A 17978-nucleotide genomic window follows, 5' to 3' on the forward strand; every position below is an offset into this window, starting at 1 on the left:
GCCAGTGTTCTGAGTTTAGACAATGTCTTTGATAAGTAGTGGCCTGGACCGTGGAACTATAAAATAAGACGGGGAATCTAACAGTTCCACTGGTGATTGCTAGCTTTGCAACCGCTGTCTTTCAAAGATAAAAGGATATCAATGTAACATTTTGCTGTTAACAAATGTCTTAAGGCAGTCTGTTTTGGACTTTTGTGGAACCAAGTGCAACAGCACCACAAATGATCGTAAGAAAACTACACAAATGCCCCCTAGATTTGTTCTCCATTTGAGCTGATATTTTTCAGACGCATCCACAACACATCATGAGCAGTGACTGAGAAATGTGAAATACAGTTGCGGTTGTAGTGAACGTGAACGAGGTGGATTATTTACCTCTTTTTTCTTAAAATGGCTTTGAAGGAGAAAGTAAAAGTAGACAGATAAAGCAATTTGTCCAATCAAGGTACAAATGACACAAAAGGACAGGTGAAAGAACTGTTTAGTAGTGTTTTTTTTATATATATATATGTTTGGTATTTGAAGGAAGCATGCCATAAACCTCATATGAAATTGTTAGTTTATGAACTAATACATGCTCATGTTTGTTTTTTATTTCTATTTTAGTCCTGTCTCCACCCCTATCCTGTCATTGGTTTGTTGCTCAAGTGTGTTCACCTGTACTGTGTTATTTCTTAATTCGCTTGGCTTTTTATATCCTTTGTTTCATTATTCATTGCCATTATTCATTCAAGTCTTAATATTCATTACTGTCGTTAAGTCTAAAACCTGGTTTCCATGTATAAAAACATTTTCTAGTAATGTAGTACCGTATATTTAACCCCTACTATGAATAACATTTTTTGGATTTGCCCGAATGAAGCATCAGGTTCTCTCACAGAATGTTACAACTGAAATATAAATAAAACTTTATTTATATAAAAAATATAATTATTATTAGTAATAGTAGTAATAGAAGTACTAATAGTAAGTAGTAATAGTAAAAATCTCAGTCGAGTTGTGAGTTGTGTCACAATCCTTTTACAATTTTAGGTAAGAAATAAAATTCTTACCGTCAGCTGGAGACTCCTGACTCCGATGTGGTCATCATCTCAGGGTGAATAAGCATTAGACCTAATGTAAGTGTTGTGATAAGAAATTAAAAAAGAAATACCAAAAACAGAGTCATGAAATCTAGCTAAATTTAGATCCACAGAATATAAATGATATAAAAAGTAATTTAAGGACACAAACTATTCTAACCTTGAGAACTTGTTTAGTTCTGCTTTTTACTTTTGCTCAGTCTTACCCAGATAGTCTGCATAAATTCACTTCTAGGGCATAGGTAGTGCAACAGTTATGGTTTAGTGCTAGTGGGAGGAAATTTGGGAATTTAATTCCCAGGACTGCCAGAGAGCAACTACTTACCATTTAACCCTAAAACATTCAGTATGCTTATATTCTCGGATATTGATTTGAGCCTTGTATGTTGCTTTGTTACATGAGTTTCATGTCTTGTGTCTCAGCACTTCAACACAGCAGTATATCTGGATGTGGGGGGAGGGTGGAAAATGTCATATATGTATATGTGTGTGTGGGTGTGTGTGTACGCGCGCGTGCACCTTATGGCACTGTGAAAGAAAATCTAGAAATCAGTCTAACCAGTCATGCTTATTAGCAAAAATAAATAAATAAATAAATTCCACTCCTCAGCATCTCATTACGTTTCACAGATTATTTGGTTTCGGACAAAACTATATTGAGGGCTTGTCACTAAAACCCCTCGACATTCAGGATTCTCTGAATCAAATCAGCTCCTCAGATATGTCATTATAGTAACCTTGCTTGTTCATATCATTTCAGAAAAGAAGAAGAGGAAAACGAAAGCTTTGGTTCCCCTTTTCACTTTTGTTCAGTAGTATTAGAGAGTACGCAGTTAAATCTAGATGCCAGTAAATCCTATATTTTATCCAGCACCTAGCATTCTCTCCATGTCCGCACAGGTTTACTCTGGGTTCTCTCTGAGTTTTCTCCTGCCTCACAAAAAAGCTTGCCACTACGTGTGAATTTGTGTGTGAATGTATGAGTGCATGGTGCTTTGAGATGGAATCCCATTCAGGTGTATATTATTTTGGGATAATGACAACATTTTACAAAAAATTTCCATTTTCTAATGGGAAGCGATAACACTACATCAAAGGAATTACACTGTAAAATAAATTTAAAAGAAATGATTTGTATGCAGCAAGTCCCATTTTATTTAGTCGAAGAGTTCTAACCATAGCTGGGCCTGATGAATGATGTGGTCACACCATTTAAGCACTTTAATGTTCTTCAGTGATGATACAAGACCATATGCACAATAGCAAGTTAATACGCATAAAGTTAAGATCCTAACTGGGAGACTTTTCAGTATGATGCTTTTAACACTGATCTTCGTGTTGCGGTTCTTTTGGCAAACTCAGCACAATAACTTTTTCACAGCTGACTAGTGTTAATCAGATGTGCCTTTTCACATATACCCAGTGTGTTAACCAGGCATGTTAAGCACAAGCAGGATTACTACTGTAAACTAAAATGCTGTAGTATGCAATGCTTGAAAAAGAGCAAGCAAAACCATTACACTGCATAACTCAAATTTTTCCACTCAAGAAATTGGAAAAAATGCATGCTCAAGAAATGTTTAAAATAAATACAAACCAAGTGAAAAAAAAAAACTTCTCAGTCTCCAGAAACTGTTGCTGCCATTGACTATACCTATTGCCTTTATTTAGCACAAATCCTTTTGTCATCCTTTACAGTGGTGAATACCAAAGAGCTTTCAACACAAAAGATACAGATGGTTGTTGGCTTGCACAAATCAGTTAACAGATATAGAAAATACATAAGCAGTTTCAGAATCAACTAGCAACAACCTGTTCGAAAGGGTTTCAAGAAAAACTCCCTCCCTCCCTGAGAACATCTGACATATTTCTGTCATCGAGACCAAAATAGACCTTTTTGGACATGAACACCACCACAAAAAAGCGATGGTATATAAGTGTTTGTTTCTTCCGTTATCATCATTTGTAAAAGACAACTGAACTGTTAACAGCATATTATTTTTGCTTTTTCAATGTAGACCAACCTTCATCTGTAATTGACGTAATTGCACTGTCACGTCACCATTATAGCCCATGCAGTGTAATGTCACCTATAATAACTTTTTCCGTTTAGTAATGGCAATAAGGGGTATGAACGCCCCCCTTCCTGTGGATATTTGGGTTTTTTGCCAACCGCAGATCTTTTTTTATAGCCATCACTTTCTAATTAAACCATTTTTTATCCTGACATATAGCTTCAGGCGATACATTAACAGATTTAGTCAGCTGACTCCTGTAAAATATGTCTCTTTTATTAAACTGCTCATAAAAGTTCTAAATTTTGCACATGTGCTCTGTTTCAAGCAGCAAAATTTCTCCCACTTTGATAAAGTTATTCTCCATAAACATCTTGAGAGGAGCAATACAGAATATGTAGCATTTATCATTTTTCTTTGATGAAAATGGCCATTTATTGACCAATTTTACATACCCATATACATTTAGATGTGTTCTACACATGCAGAGGTATCAGAATTGCTAACAACACAACTGTGGCAAGCAGAAAGTAAAACCAGCATTTTACCACATAAACCTTAGTGTAGGTCACTGGTACACTGCTCCATTCTAACAGCATAAGTGACAGTGTGTAATGGTGGAACTCATATTTGACTGCAATCTGCAGAAATGTTCATAATCAATTTATAATCAACCAGCTGTGTATAAGTGTACTATACACAGTATAATTGTTACAAAATGAACACAAGGCTGCGTCTGTTCTAATAGTAAAGTATACACTCACCGTCCACTTTATTAGGAAGACCTGTACATACTCATGCAATTATCCAATCAGCTAATCATGAAGCAGCAACACAATACATCAAGTCATGCAGACACAGGCCAAGAGCTGTTTACATGAACCATCAAAATAATGAAAAAAAATGCGATCTCATGGTGACTTTAACCATGGCATGGCTGTTGTTGCCAGAGGTTGTTGAGGTTACAGTGGGCACAGGCTCACCCAGACTAGAGAGTTGAAGATTGGAAAAAAAAGACCAGGTGACGTTTTTCCAATCTTCAACTGCTGATTAGATAATTGCACGAATGTGCAGGTGTACAGGTTTTCCTAAATAAAATGGCCAGTGAGCATATAATGCAGAGCGTATGCAGACTTCTACCAAAAAAAAGAAGGTCTTTATACTTTACTGACATGAACAGAAATCATCAAATGAGTCAAACAACTCGTCTGGAACACAAAATACTCAAGACATTAAAAAAAACATAATTATGAAGTTTATGATATGTATACTGAAAGAAACTATTAAATGGTGACACAGCACATTTTACCCCAAGCCTTTATTATAGAACCATCTGATAATCGACACAGAAATGCAAAACTCTCATTCTTTTGTGTTCTAGTGGCTCACAATACAGAGGTTTGGAAATTCTCAGACCAAAGTTCACACCAAGATAAAGGTCGAGGCAAAGAGAAAGCAACTGCAAATGATCGTCTTGCACCCATATCCCACATCCTGAATTCACTTTTCAGACAGGCAGATGCTTTAGCTGATTAAGTGAAAAAACGTAGGTTTCAGATGTTACATAAATGATACAGCGAAACTGTAAATGTCACCTCTGCACCACTTTCATGAATGAGACCTCTGTTTCTGAATGAAAGCACATTATACATGACGAGGAGATCACCTGCTTTATAAAACACTCTCTTCCACAAAATGACCCATATAAAGTGCAATTTTAATCATATTAAATATCATATCATCAGTGTTTTACTGACAATATCGGGTAAAAAAAGACCTACATTTCAGTTTATTCCAATATATAGAAACCACTCCATAATATGGAGATAACTTAATACCAAGTTACACAACATGACAAATGAATAAAGCATAAATTTAAAAAGAAGTAAAACAATAACATTTGTAATTAATCAGCCCACTCTCCTCAGCAAAGAGAGCCACGACAAATTATTACTTTGTTGTGCTTATTTTCAAAATCCAATTTGCCTGAGCCCTTCAAGATAACCTCCACTACTCCAAGTCATTAGCATTTTCCAAGTCATTAGCAATAAACAAATGTGCATAATAAATAAGAGCACGTCTGTTTGGTGGCTCTCCTTCATAGTTAGCCGAGCGCTTCGTCCATGGAGGCGCCACTAATTGAGTAGCGTCTGAGGAAGCATCTGTGTACCAACTGCTGAATAAACGGCTGTGTAAGAAGGCGCTAAACTGGAAGATCATTACTTAGCATTTAGCAGTTTCTTGAGGCTTGTCCTGGTTTTTTGGTTGGATACAGCTCAAGTCCTGCACACCTCACTCTGCATTTTGTCCACTAATGAGTATGAAATTAGTCCAAACCAGCATAGTTTGGCTCGTAGATGGTCACCGCTTAAACAAAAATTAATATTTATTGTTTTGTTTTTTTTCAGGTATTCTTTACAACATGTGGACTGGATTGTCTCAGGGTCTGTGTCTACTTTTGTGGACCTGTTAAAAAAGAGAAAAAGAAAGATAGATATTTATGTATATTCATGTCAAACCCTAGGAGGGGGTTGCTCTTTATTGACTTCCTATACAATCCACAAAATTGTTTTATTTATAATACATAGAGAACACTATGAAATTGTTAGAATGCTAATTTGCATATTGCAGGTCTCTGCAAATATTTAAGAAATAAAACACAAAGCGCAATGTCCTCTGTCCTGAAGGCTTTCCCAGGTCTGATAACTTTTAAAAAAAGCGCTGACACTGGTGACACTTCCAAAATGTTCAACAGAAGTCTCCTAACAGAAAACTTAACTATAGCAATGATTACACAACAGTTAGTTCTGGTCCACTAATTTGTTTGGTCTAGCAGCATTCCAACAGTGCTTATATTTCCTATAACCGCACTGAGATGTTTCACTGTGTGTATCACTCTGCTCATCTGTGTTCGCCACATAAAAATTCCACTTCCTAGTTCGAAACGGTTACTGCAGTAGTGTTAGCGACATCATCAGCGGACATGGCAAACGATATTTTCAAGAATATAACTTTTGACTTAAAATATTTAAGCTTGTCAGATGAAGATGAAAAGGAAGAAGGGACGCCAGTTTGACCAGAAGCACATTTAGCGGGAATGTACAAGTCAATGTGTGCTAGCTAGCCAGCTATCCCATGTGCTACAAAGTGTGTGTGGTTTCTTCGGGATCTATTTCCGCTAGCAGAACAAAAATAAACAAAACATTTGGCCATATTGTGTCCATATCACTTACTCAATATTATTTTCTTGTTTATAGAAATGTTATTGCTTAAATATATGTTTAATAACACTTTTTTTTAATCCATAAAGGCTGCAGATTTTCATTCCAACCAAACAGGAGCAACACTTGATTCCACTTGTTTAATTAGTTGTTCTTGGTATTCAAAAGACTTTTAAATACATCTCCTGTTTGGCTGGGATAAAAACCTCCAGCCACACTGGTGCTTTGCAGCTAAGACTTCATGATTATCCCTGCTGTTTTTTCAGTCAGTCACACCAGGGCACTGTAATACCTCTCAAGTCCACCAGAGGTCACAGTCACTAGAATTCTGACTTCATTTTCATGGTGACTTGATAATTCCACCTGCTACTCATCTCTTCCCAATCCAGCAATTCTAACAAATCATTATGTCTACTCATGGCCTAGCTTAATGAAATCCTTGCTAGCTAGAATTTTTATGTGACTCATGAAGCAGGAATACACTCTGGATGGTACAAAAGTCCATTTCAGGGTACCAAGCCCAAACTCCTTCACATCTAGGGGCCTTTTAGAGTAGCCAATCCACCTACAGTATGTTTTGGGAGGTGGAAGGAAATTGGAAAACCTAGAGGAAAACTCATGTGGTTGTGGGGAAAACAGGCAAAACTCCATACATACAGTAACCCAAGTTCAGGATTGAACTGGGGACCCTTGAGCTGTAAGACAGCAATGCTATAATATTTGATGTTCATGCTTGGCTAAATAAAATCATTATGAACCTAGATTTTTGGATCCCAATCAAGGCCCGAGTGAAGCACTTATTTCTTGAGCGAAACAATCTAGTAAGTCTTTCTGCAAGGTTAGTCTCACCTGGCTCACATGTACTGGGTGGCCCTGTGTGTTGCCATGCCAATGTATGTTAGGGTTCGCTGGGTGTTTGTGTAGGTTGTTATGCATGGTTCTTGCATGCCTGGGCATGTTGTGAGGTCTATGTCCATGATGCATGACCACAGGCCGTCTCATCACCTGAACCGGCTTTACAGCATGTGGTTTCTGTATATGCTCTCTTGGTAGTGTTTTAAACTCTGCTAGGCGCAGAACTGGAGGGGGAGCTGGAGCAACTTGACCAGCCTGGTTGCTCTGCCTAGTAGGATGAGTTTGAGCAGGTGTTGACTGAGTTCCCGGATGCTGCAATGCAGCTTGGGTCTGCTGAATCTGGTTAACAAAGGGGCTGGGAGTCTGGCTGGTGTGCTGCTGCAAAGCAGCGTGAGTTAACATAAGGGAGTTTGGAGTGGCAGCATTGAGAGGTCCAGTCTGCCTTTGATCTGGACCAGCCTGACTAATCAAATGTGTTGGTTGAGCAGTCTGCATTTGAACAGTTTGATGTCGAGGAACGGGAACAGCTATGGCCATCTCGTCCATGACATTTCTCTGGGATGTGATGTGCTGTGGGGCAGTCCGACTTTGATGGTCAGCACGTGGCTGAGCAATCGTGTTAGGTTGCGTGACTTGTCTTGACACATTCTGATCTGCTCGAGAGCGTCTCTGGGCAGCATTGTGAGCAAGCTGTCTCAGAAAGTTTCTTCTTGAAGCTCTGGAAATGTTCCGCATCGGTTCATCCACAGGTGACCTCCAGGGTCTTAGAGCTGGAGCTGAATGCTCACCCTCTGAATGTGATGAACTATTTTGGCGTGTTGAATTTTGGGATTCATAACTGTCCACTTGAGGATTCGGATATGCAGGTGTACCATGCATACGGTCCCATGGCATCTGACGCATCTGAGCATCTGAGTCATCAACAGCTATGGAGAGTGTGCTGCCTAATTGAGTACGAGTCAGATCTGAATAAGGATAGGTGTTGTCAGTATTCCGCCTAGACCGTGTCTGGTTGGTGACACGGTGATCCCTCGGTTGTTCATTTCTTAAGGTGCTATTGTGGGCAGGCTGTGCTGCATTACGTATGTTATCCATCCGAGTGTTATCAAGAAGCTCCTGCTGGATGGTATTGGTTTGCTGATCATTATAGTGCATGGCGTTCTGGTTGGGTTGTCCTGAAGAAGGTGGAGGTGCACTGAAACTGACTTGCACAGTGTGAGGTTGTGTGGTGGCATTCTGATGCTGTGGTAGTGTATTAAGGTTTATGAGGACTGTGTGAGGTCCCGGTTCAGCCTGGCCAGTCTGTATGAGAATATTTGGGTTCTGTTGACCCACTTGTTGAATTGAGCCAGTGTTATGTCGATTTGAATTGCTATTCCGCTGTCTATCGTGTAGGTGGGCACTGGAGTTGAGGTTGGCATTATTTGAGAACGTGTCAGTATTAAGATGGCCATTGGGTTGAATGGCAGTGGTGTTAGCTGTTCTGTTTCGCGTCAGTATATCGTTGTTGTTGTTGTTGCTGTGTTGGCCATTGGTTTGTTGATTCTTTGAACGATTGAGTCTGTTATCGTTATACATCGGTGGGTCAGGTTGGTCAGCCTGGCCAAGAAACCCAGGATTATCATGGCCATTCTGTGGAGCTGGAAGAACCTGAGAAAGGGAATTAAATCACACCAGTGACTTCTAAATCATGTATCCATGGCAAACAGATATGAGAGTCTGTTTTCTTACTGTTGGCCTATTGTTCAGGTTTTCCTTCTGCTGTCCAATGACTGTCCTGAGTCTCTTATCAACTGCAACAGATGAAGCTAATCAGTAACACTGAGTGCTAAAAAAAAATGCAATTTTCAGTCAGACATCACGAAAGATGAGTTTTACCATTTCGCTGACGTAGTATCAGTACAATCGCAACAATAATTAACACGAGAGCTACAAAGCAGGCGACGACAATTCCAGCAACTGCACCTACACTCAGACACGTACCTGTAGTGGGGAAAAATGTGTGTGTGAGTGTCCATTAAAAGAATGATGGGTTAGTCACAGTTAGTCAGTGAAGCACAGATAAGGATAAGAAAAATGTATAGCTATCTTGCTGTGTTAATTAAAATGCACTTTACTTTTGTGACAGATACCCCATGTTGCATCTACTGATGATGTTTACAAATGTACATTAACTAGTTGTCTCATAGCTAAGATACCATCCTATGAAGAAATTTAACTAGACAATCTAATGCAACCTGCCAGTCAGCATATTGTATTGGGTCAAAAAATTGTATGGGTCGAAAAGACGAGCTAGCCAGCTAACTTCAGCTAGGTTTCAACTGTTAAAGCTGTGATATTTTACAGAAGTTTTGGTCGGGTTTACATTCAGTCAACTCTGAAGAAGAAGAAGTAGAAGAATTATAAGTATGAGAAATAAAGTGATAAACATTGCATAAAATAAAAATCCAGCTACAACATATTAATGCTTATAATCTCATTACTTATAATCCTGAAAATTAATCAAAAATGTATTTTTTTATTTAAATTTTAATCATTTAAATGTTTCCTAACCATCTAGAATCTACTTCTCCAGTCAAGAATTTGAGGGGGAAAAAACCACCACCACAACAGTCAATAGCAGATCCAGTGCCAAGAACTCACCCACAACACTGAGGCTTATCTGCTGCTGTGACATTTGTGTTGTGATGCTGTTACGAGCTGAGCATGTGTACTGCCCACTCTGATTTGTGGAAAAAATCTGCAAATTCAGCGTGCCGCCGTTTGCCTGGCTGGTTGTCAGTGGTAGACCATTGAATTGCCATGACAAGAGAGCAGGGGGCAGAGAGACAGATGTGCATGTAAGCTGCACTGTCTGTCCAATGATGGCGTCTCCCCCACCAACACAATCAGAGGACGTCCTCGTCACCTGAGGGGTGTCCGGACCATCTGAAGCAGACACAATAATTAATGTGTATAATGTTAACAAGACTAAATATATAATGCTAGAGGTGTGTGATATGGCAAAATTTTGACATCTAGTCAGCTGCCTCCAATCAGAGTTAGTCTCAATGAGACAAATACAAAATTTTTTATGAATGTTTTCAAAAAAGCATTACAAATAACAATATTTTAGCTGTTTGAGGAATGTTAAATGGATCTAAAATGTTTTGGAGTATACTTTTGCTAAACCATTTGCCTAATTTTATAAAAATCTATTAATGCCATATATTTCATGTAAAGTTTGTAATAAACACACAACTTGGCAAAATTAGATTTGGTATTTTTTAGTTAACTGATGAAATAAAATAGTTTTTGAAAGAGGTTTCAGATTTTTGGACATTATATTATATAATTTCAATATAATTTCCTAAAATGATATTCAGAAGCTTTCTAATACCACAGAATCACTTTACTTTAAAGAGGATCACATGAAAGAAAGAGGTGCTAGTATAACCCTTTTATCCCAATATAACCACAATAATATGCCATAATGATGCCTCAAAGGTTTAAGAATTTTCCATGGTTGTGAATGTTGCATAATAATAGTAGTATTGCTAATAATGACATCAAATCAATAACTAAGCCAAACATTAGCTCTTTTACAAAATACTGACATTGGTCAAAGTGCTGTACAGATGGAAGAGACGCATAACAAGAAGGAAATGAAAGTTGAAAGACAGACATAATACAAAAGATGAAAAGCAAACATAATACAAAAGTTCAAAGGGAAACATGACAAAAAGTCAACAGGAAAACAGAATAAATAAGAAGACAGTAATTAAGTGCAAGAGAATTATTCTTGGGATTACTGCAAATATGACAGATACATTATATAAAGCAAGTATGAAGAATGAATAATAAATACATACACAGCAAATATTCTGTGTTTAACAGTTTCATTTAAAGTTAGCGCCTTTCCAAGGCCCGAGAATGCTCCATAAAGTGAACTAAGACTAATGTATTACAGTTAGCAATTGGCATTATGTAAAACTAATCATATCTTATACCACAATGCTTTTGAATACTGTAATCTGATTGGTCAGAAGTTGTTGATTAATTTTCTATAGCTCTGATAATTCGGCCATTAGGTTTCAATTAATACCGTATCACTTCTGTAGTAACAACAAATTCCCTGGGACGCCCCATACTTACAGCAAGACTGATTAAAAATGTGTTGTTACCAAAAATAAAACTAACTTGTTCTATGGAAGTTTCATAACACTCAAAGTAACTACAAATGGATAAATGTACAACGTGATGTCCTTTAATTAAAAAAAAAAATTTAATTGCTGTGGTATAAGGGGGAAAAGATACCTCAGGACATGCTGTTATAGGAACATACATATAACAGCACACCTCGTTGTTTTTTTAATCTTTACTTATGTCATATCCCATTTTGTATTTAGTATCCCTATACAAATATCTGTTAGACTCACAGTAAACAGTGAGGCTTGCCGTGGCAGTCTGGCTGCTGATGGGGTTGCTGACGGTGCAGCTGTATTGGCCGGCATCGTTCCTGTTCACTGGGCTGATAATCAGAGACCCAGCGGTGATGATGAAGCGAGGGTCTGAGGGAAGATTGATGCTACCTTTACCCCATGTCACGCTGGTGTTGGTGCCTGAAGTCCAGCTGCAGGTTAAGGACGCGTTGCCACCTTCTATAGTCACAGACGGCACGAACAGGCTCACAGCACCCACCGCAACTTAAGAGGAAAATCAGGAAAGATCATTCTGACATTAAAATATACAATATGTTTAACATGTTCCTAGTTTGTTTGTTTTGTGATATTAAAAAACGCCGGACAGTAATTATTAACATTTTTCTTGATCATATTCACACTCTTTATCTTAGACTATCCAAGCAAACCTGGGGGGCAGAAGCCATTGTTACTGATTAATCACAACCAACAATAAATGACATGGTGTACTACTCATTCACGCTGTTTAATGTGTATGCACTCCTCATATGCCCCTCTATTCTATCATGAATTTTTAAATTATGACTAAGTATTTATATAATAACAGCTCTAAATCCTTATCTAATGTAAATACTTGTTCCACCCATCCGGTGTTTTGCACAGCCATGATTTCCAGGAAGTCTTTGCACAAAGCATGCTTTACGTCCCTCTTAAAACTTGGACCTCCTGTTGCATCCAGCTGAACTATGGAGTGACTGTAATGTTTTAATACTAACAATGTCATGATTAGCAATATGTGCAATATTAATCAAGCTTCAAAAGTCCTTTCCAAGGCTTCCTGTGGATCCTCCAGATGGGGAGGTAATAAAAATAAAAGATAAAGACAATAATAATCACAATTTTGTTTCATTTTAACACCTCATTTCATTTTGTTACTCTCAGGCTGAAAAGAAACTGAGCTGAAACTGAGCACATTTTTAGTATTGGTCCATATTTAATAAATTGTCTTACCGAAAACCGACAAAGTGACAGAGCGTGAGTTGGTGACCAGTCCAGTGGGACCAGATGGTGTTACAGTGACCGTGTAGCTTCCAGCGTCACTGAGTTGGCTGTTGCTGATTGTGAGCTGGGTGGCACTGATGCTCACTCTGCCTTGGTACTGGGCAATCGGATTAAGCACAGCCTGGCTGTTGATCCACTGGCCCAGAGTGCCTCCCCCGGGAGCGAGCCACGTAATGGAGAAGACATTGGAGATGGTCTGCACTGTAAAAACAGCATTGTTTCCTGTAGCCACCAGCACCGGGGAGCTCTGGAACTGAATGGGCACTGGGTCCTGACATGACATCAGAGGAAGCACTGAGGATTTAGAAAAGAAATATGTTCAATTATATACACCTTTTCCTTTTTAATTACTTTAAATAATGGACAAATTACTAGTGCCTGCACTAAAAGCTTCTTTTATTATTCATAATTTTAGTATCTACAGTGTGCATATACAATATTTCATTACAAACTGGATTATTTCAATGTCTTAAAATATAATCTGTTTATTTTTCTTTTTTTAATGGGACCAATCTAAATTAGATTTCACTCTAGCTTCACCCTAACAAACAGTCGCCTATCACCCTATGCAAGGTTGTGTCCCAAATGCTAGAAGTCTTAGTTAGTGTTCTCTCTCACAAAACAAGAATATGTCTTCCACCCAGATGTCTTCATGGCCATTACTCTGGTGGCTATGGGATTCCCATAATGCACTGTGAGTGTACTCTATATGGCCAAAAGTATGAAGTATGAACATCCTATTCCAGATTGAGTCCCCTTTTGCTGTTATGATAATCTCCACTCTTCTCAGAAGGCTTTCCACTAGACTTTGGAGCGTGGCTCTGGGGATTTGCCCAATGAGCCACAAAAGCATTAGTTAAGTCGGGCAAGGAGGCCTGGCATGCAGTCGGCATTCCAATACATCCCAAAAGTGTTCAGTGATGTTGAAGTCAGGGCTCTGTGTAGGCCACTCTAGCTCTTCCACTACAGCCTTGGCAAATCATGTCTTCATGGACCTCGTTTTGTGCACAGGGGCATAACAGCATACAAAGACTTCCAACTTTGTGACAATAGTTAGGGGAAGGCTCACATACGAGTGTACTGGTCAGATGTCCACATACTTTTGGCAATATATGGTATGGTATGATTTTTAACACTGAGAAATGACTATAATCAGCAATTTGAGTTTGAGCTCGGGATTGAACCAGGGACCCTGGAGCTGTGAGGCTCCCTGCTGCACCTACAGCCTACATCCATCCATTTTCTGTATCGCTTATCCTACATAGGGTCATGGGGAGCCTGGAGCCTATCCCATAGCACTTGGGGCACAAGGCGGGGGACACCCTGGACGGGGTACCAACCCATCACAGCGCACAATCACATACACACTCACACCCCCATTCACTCACTACACACAATTTAGAGATCCCAATCAGCCTACGATGCATGTCTTGTCTAGGGAGAACCAGCCTACATTTATAATGCAATTATGCAAAACTGTTTGGTTTCAGAAATGAATGGCATGGATGGAAACAATGTCTGTTCTGCTTTAAATAGGTTTCATGACAACTTGAATTGCTCTGCGAATAAATGCGGTCTAACTAGTTAAACACATTTTCTGTCTCAAACACACACAGAAAACTGACTAAGAGCATTCAGTATCTGTTAAACACATCTAGTGTTCAACTATATGATATGCATTACTTAAAGCTGTATTGGTGCTTTTTCGTTGTAGATTTTGCACAAAATAGTAGAGACAGGTGACAAATTAAAGGAAAAACTAACATAAAATGTCTAAGTAAGGTGTTCAATACAAACTTAATGCACATTGGGAGAAATTCAATACATGTCTGGAACTGTACTGGAGCAAAGAACAACTGAAAAAACTGACAAATGATTGCAGTGCAGTTCAGACAAGCCACCGTTAGACTACTCTCTCAAAACAACAATGTTGTTTTTCTTACTTTTTGAAAGCTGTTAAATCTTGTTTGCTAGTGGTGCTGCTGAGTTTACATTTAACTGATGTTTTTATCCAAAGCAACTTATGCTTGAGGCAGGATACAACTGAGCAGTTCAGGGTTAAGGGCCTTGCACGAGAGTGGCAGCTTGGCAATGCTGGCATTTAAACTCACAACCTTCTGATCAGTAGACCACTGCCCTGAGCTGTCTTCCTACCCAGTCTTCCAAATCTGTGTGGTTCATGGGGTATTTCTGCTCAAATAGCAAAAAGGGTCTGCCCAATAGAAATAGGTTTTTCTCAGGAAGAAAAAAAATTAGAAGCAATGTTAGTGTTGTCTAACACATCATTTCAAAGATCTAGTGTGTGAAGACCAGAGCATATAATTCACATCATATTTATCCTCATCAAACTACTCAGGCCCATTCACACCTGGCATTAACCTGCGTCCTGAGTGATCTGATCAGAAGTGGTGAGCACTAAGTACAGGTGTGAACGGGGTCAAATGCATCTCGAAGATGCACTGTGATCCGATCACTCAGACCACCAGGTAGTCTGGGACGTATATGGCCACATCACATTTGTAGTGTGAACATGAATGTATCCCGATGCATCCTGGACAGCAATGAAGGACGTCCTGATCGACTTCATCATTGCAAGACTGTTTGTAAATCACGTTGAACAGTAGAGCTCTCCACCGCTAAGCTAATGGATAAAGACGATGCTACTGTTTAACAGCAGAGACGAAATCAGCTGCTTTTCATAGCTTCATTCGTTGTCTCATCTCAATCATTCATAAGTTTCATTAGCAGACCACGCAATTAATTTTGAAACAGTCTGTAGTGGTACATGAGAGAGGTTGCGTGGGACATTCTGCCTGAAAATAAAAGCAGCAGAACACTGATGTAATAAATGTGCGTGACAGCCTTTCTCTAGCGAACGTGATGTATGAAATCTGATCACAAGGGGTCCCTGCATCTCATCTGTCCACTTGTGATCCCATCATCCAGGATGCATGATAATGCATTAAGGTTAAAGGTTAAAGGTGAACACTTAGAAGAACTTTGTACTGATTTGCAGTGATGCTTCTCTCTGTGGGGATAAGTGGAGTGAGGGGGTGCAAACTTTTGCTTTTTGTTTTTTTTTTGGTGGACGACTGTATTAACCAAATCACACAAAGTAACTTTGGCCTGGAACATTTTCTTATTGTCCAGTGGCTCAATATAAGATGTATCGACTGGTATTATATTGCAATACGTTAATATCACGATAATGATTAAAGCGATATATTATGCAGGCCTGTTAATAAGATTACCAACTCACAACATAACATCTGTGTTTTTAATTTTACATAAGTAAGTCAGATAAAAGGAGAGCAGAAACATATTATTAAACAAATTACCTGCCAAAATTATGACCACAAATGTACACAACAGTATATTCATCTCAGTCTGGACTAGCTAAAAAACAAACAAACAAACAAACAAACACTGAGATTAGCTTCAATGCGTCCAGGAAATACACTGTCAGACCAAGTTATATCCAAAATACCATGTACATATTCACAAAGCAACACTTTTCACGAATATTGTAATGATAATACTATTTTAACCATCGTTTTGATAAGAATAATGCTCATGTACTCACTCTGCTTTCTTTTATTAGCCGTCATGTTTCGCTTACACCTATCTAAAGAACCGCCAATGTCTACACTGGGCTCAATAACAATTAGCTCCCTATAGCATGTACAGTGCACTACATAGGGTGTGGAATGCCATTTTGTCACGCCCTGTGTAGTGCTCTTATATAGGGGTAGTAGTGCGTTTGAGTATCTGTTCACTTCCTGATTTTCCGGTTTGGTCTGAATGAAATGACACACCTGTTATAAACAGGTTAGCTCTCAGGCTAATACGTTTAGAGAGCTATATAAACAGGTTAGCTCTCAGGCTAATAAGTTTAGAGAGCTGTGGTTCATCCTTTCATACAGTACATAAATCATTCATTTGAAATTGTATTACGTTTTTTTAGATGGTTTTATTACTGAAAATTGCAAGCAAGTTATATGAACTTTCACTTTTTCAGAGAAAAAAAGAAGCAAAAAACTGCTTGTCATGTATGCAGTAAATGAAGTTGTGCACTGATGCAGAGAAAGAGTAGGAGATGAAATAATGGACAACCTGGCATGAGTGGGAAAAAAAATACTTGCTAACCAATTAAAGGAATTTTCAGATGGACGATCAGACCATCTGTGATAAGCACACCAAAATAAGTGACATATGCTTCTCAGGAAGCTAATCTTGATACCTTCATGAGATCGTAGCCCACATGTTTTTCAGCCCCAGTCAAATTCCAGCACGGCAGAGCAGTGGGTCCCTCACAGCCACCTCACAGGTCCAGGGTCCTGGATTCGATCCTGCCATGAGGTTACTGTCTACATTTCCTCCAGGTTCTTCAGTTTCCTTGCCGGTGGGTAAATTATCTATGCTAAATTGCCCCTAAGTGTGAATGAAAGTGTGTGTGCCTGATGTCCTGCAATGGACACCAGACAGTACAATACATAAGGTGTCTTCCCACCTCACATCCAGTTTTCTCGGGAAAGGCTCTGGATCCACAGCCATAGTAAGCTTGCATAAGGTGCAAGCCAAGAGCATAACAAGATAACAAGAACCTGCATCAACATGTAAATGCAATGTTGTTTTTCATAACAAAGTTGTACCATGATACAAAGCAGATACAATATCTTGAACTAAACACACAAATCTGCTTGTTGCTTGGCCAAGGTGAATCACCTTGTCATCTACAGGTATTGTGGGAAATTCGATTTGTATTCTTGTTTTGAAGAACCACCACACATTGCCTGGTGAGAGGGTTACAGAAGAAATAGAGGAATGTCCACATGCAGAGCTACTGCATCATTGCATCAATCCAAACAGCACTCTTTGTTGGACCATGGACAGGTGAACATAAAAAAGAACAACATTTGTTAAAACATTTAACTATTTTAGATATTTAGCAATGTACATACATTGCTCTGTTAAATTCTGTATACTTTAGAGTAGTGGCAGTTCAGCAAAGCGTTAAGATTTCCTTGCCCTGGAACTGTGACGGCAAACCTGTTCCAGCATAACAATGCCCCATTCACAAAGCAATGTTTATCATGGTTTGCCCACAATGGTGTGGAAGAAGTTCAGTGGCCTGCACTTATCCCTGACCTCAACCCCACTTATCATGTTTGAAATACTGACTGCATGACAGACCCCCTTGCTCAACATCAGTTCCTGCTTAGAATAATGCTCTTGTGGCTGAATGGGTAAATCCCCACAGCAATGCTCCAAAATCTTGTAGAAAGCCTTCCCAGAAGAGTGGAGGTTATATTAAGAGCAAAGAGGTACAAAATCTGGAATGGG

General features: G+C 38.9%; 1 protein-coding gene across 2 annotated transcripts; it reads right to left on the reverse strand.

The window, feature by feature from the left end:
• Positions 1 to 2712: 2712 nt before the first annotated feature.
• On the reverse strand, positions 2713 to 16411 carry si:dkeyp-97a10.3 (uncharacterized). 2 transcript variants are annotated; one of them, XM_026923878.3, is made up of 9 exons: positions 16219 to 16411; positions 15974 to 16031; positions 12585 to 12929; positions 11592 to 11858; positions 9817 to 10101; positions 9052 to 9156; positions 8905 to 8966; positions 7168 to 8823; positions 2713 to 5563 (listed from the first exon to the last, which is right to left on the reverse strand). In XM_026923878.3, the coding sequence occupies exons 2-9, from the start codon at positions 16014 to 16016 to the stop codon at positions 5537 to 5539; spliced, it is 2790 nt and encodes a 929-aa protein (XP_026779679.3). In that variant the 5' UTR covers positions 16017 to 16031; positions 16219 to 16411; the 3' UTR covers positions 2713 to 5536. The 2 variants fall into 2 exon arrangements, with proteins under 2 accessions (XP_026779679.3, XP_026779680.3); XM_026923879.3 differs by lacking the exon at positions 15974 to 16031.
• Positions 16412 to 17978: the final 1567 nt, after the last annotated feature.

Source organism: Pangasianodon hypophthalmus, chromosome 22 (genome assembly GCF_027358585.1).
Source record: "Pangasianodon hypophthalmus isolate fPanHyp1 chromosome 22, fPanHyp1.pri, whole genome shotgun sequence".
Classification (NCBI taxonomy): Eukaryota; Metazoa; Chordata; class Actinopteri; order Siluriformes; family Pangasiidae; genus Pangasianodon; species Pangasianodon hypophthalmus.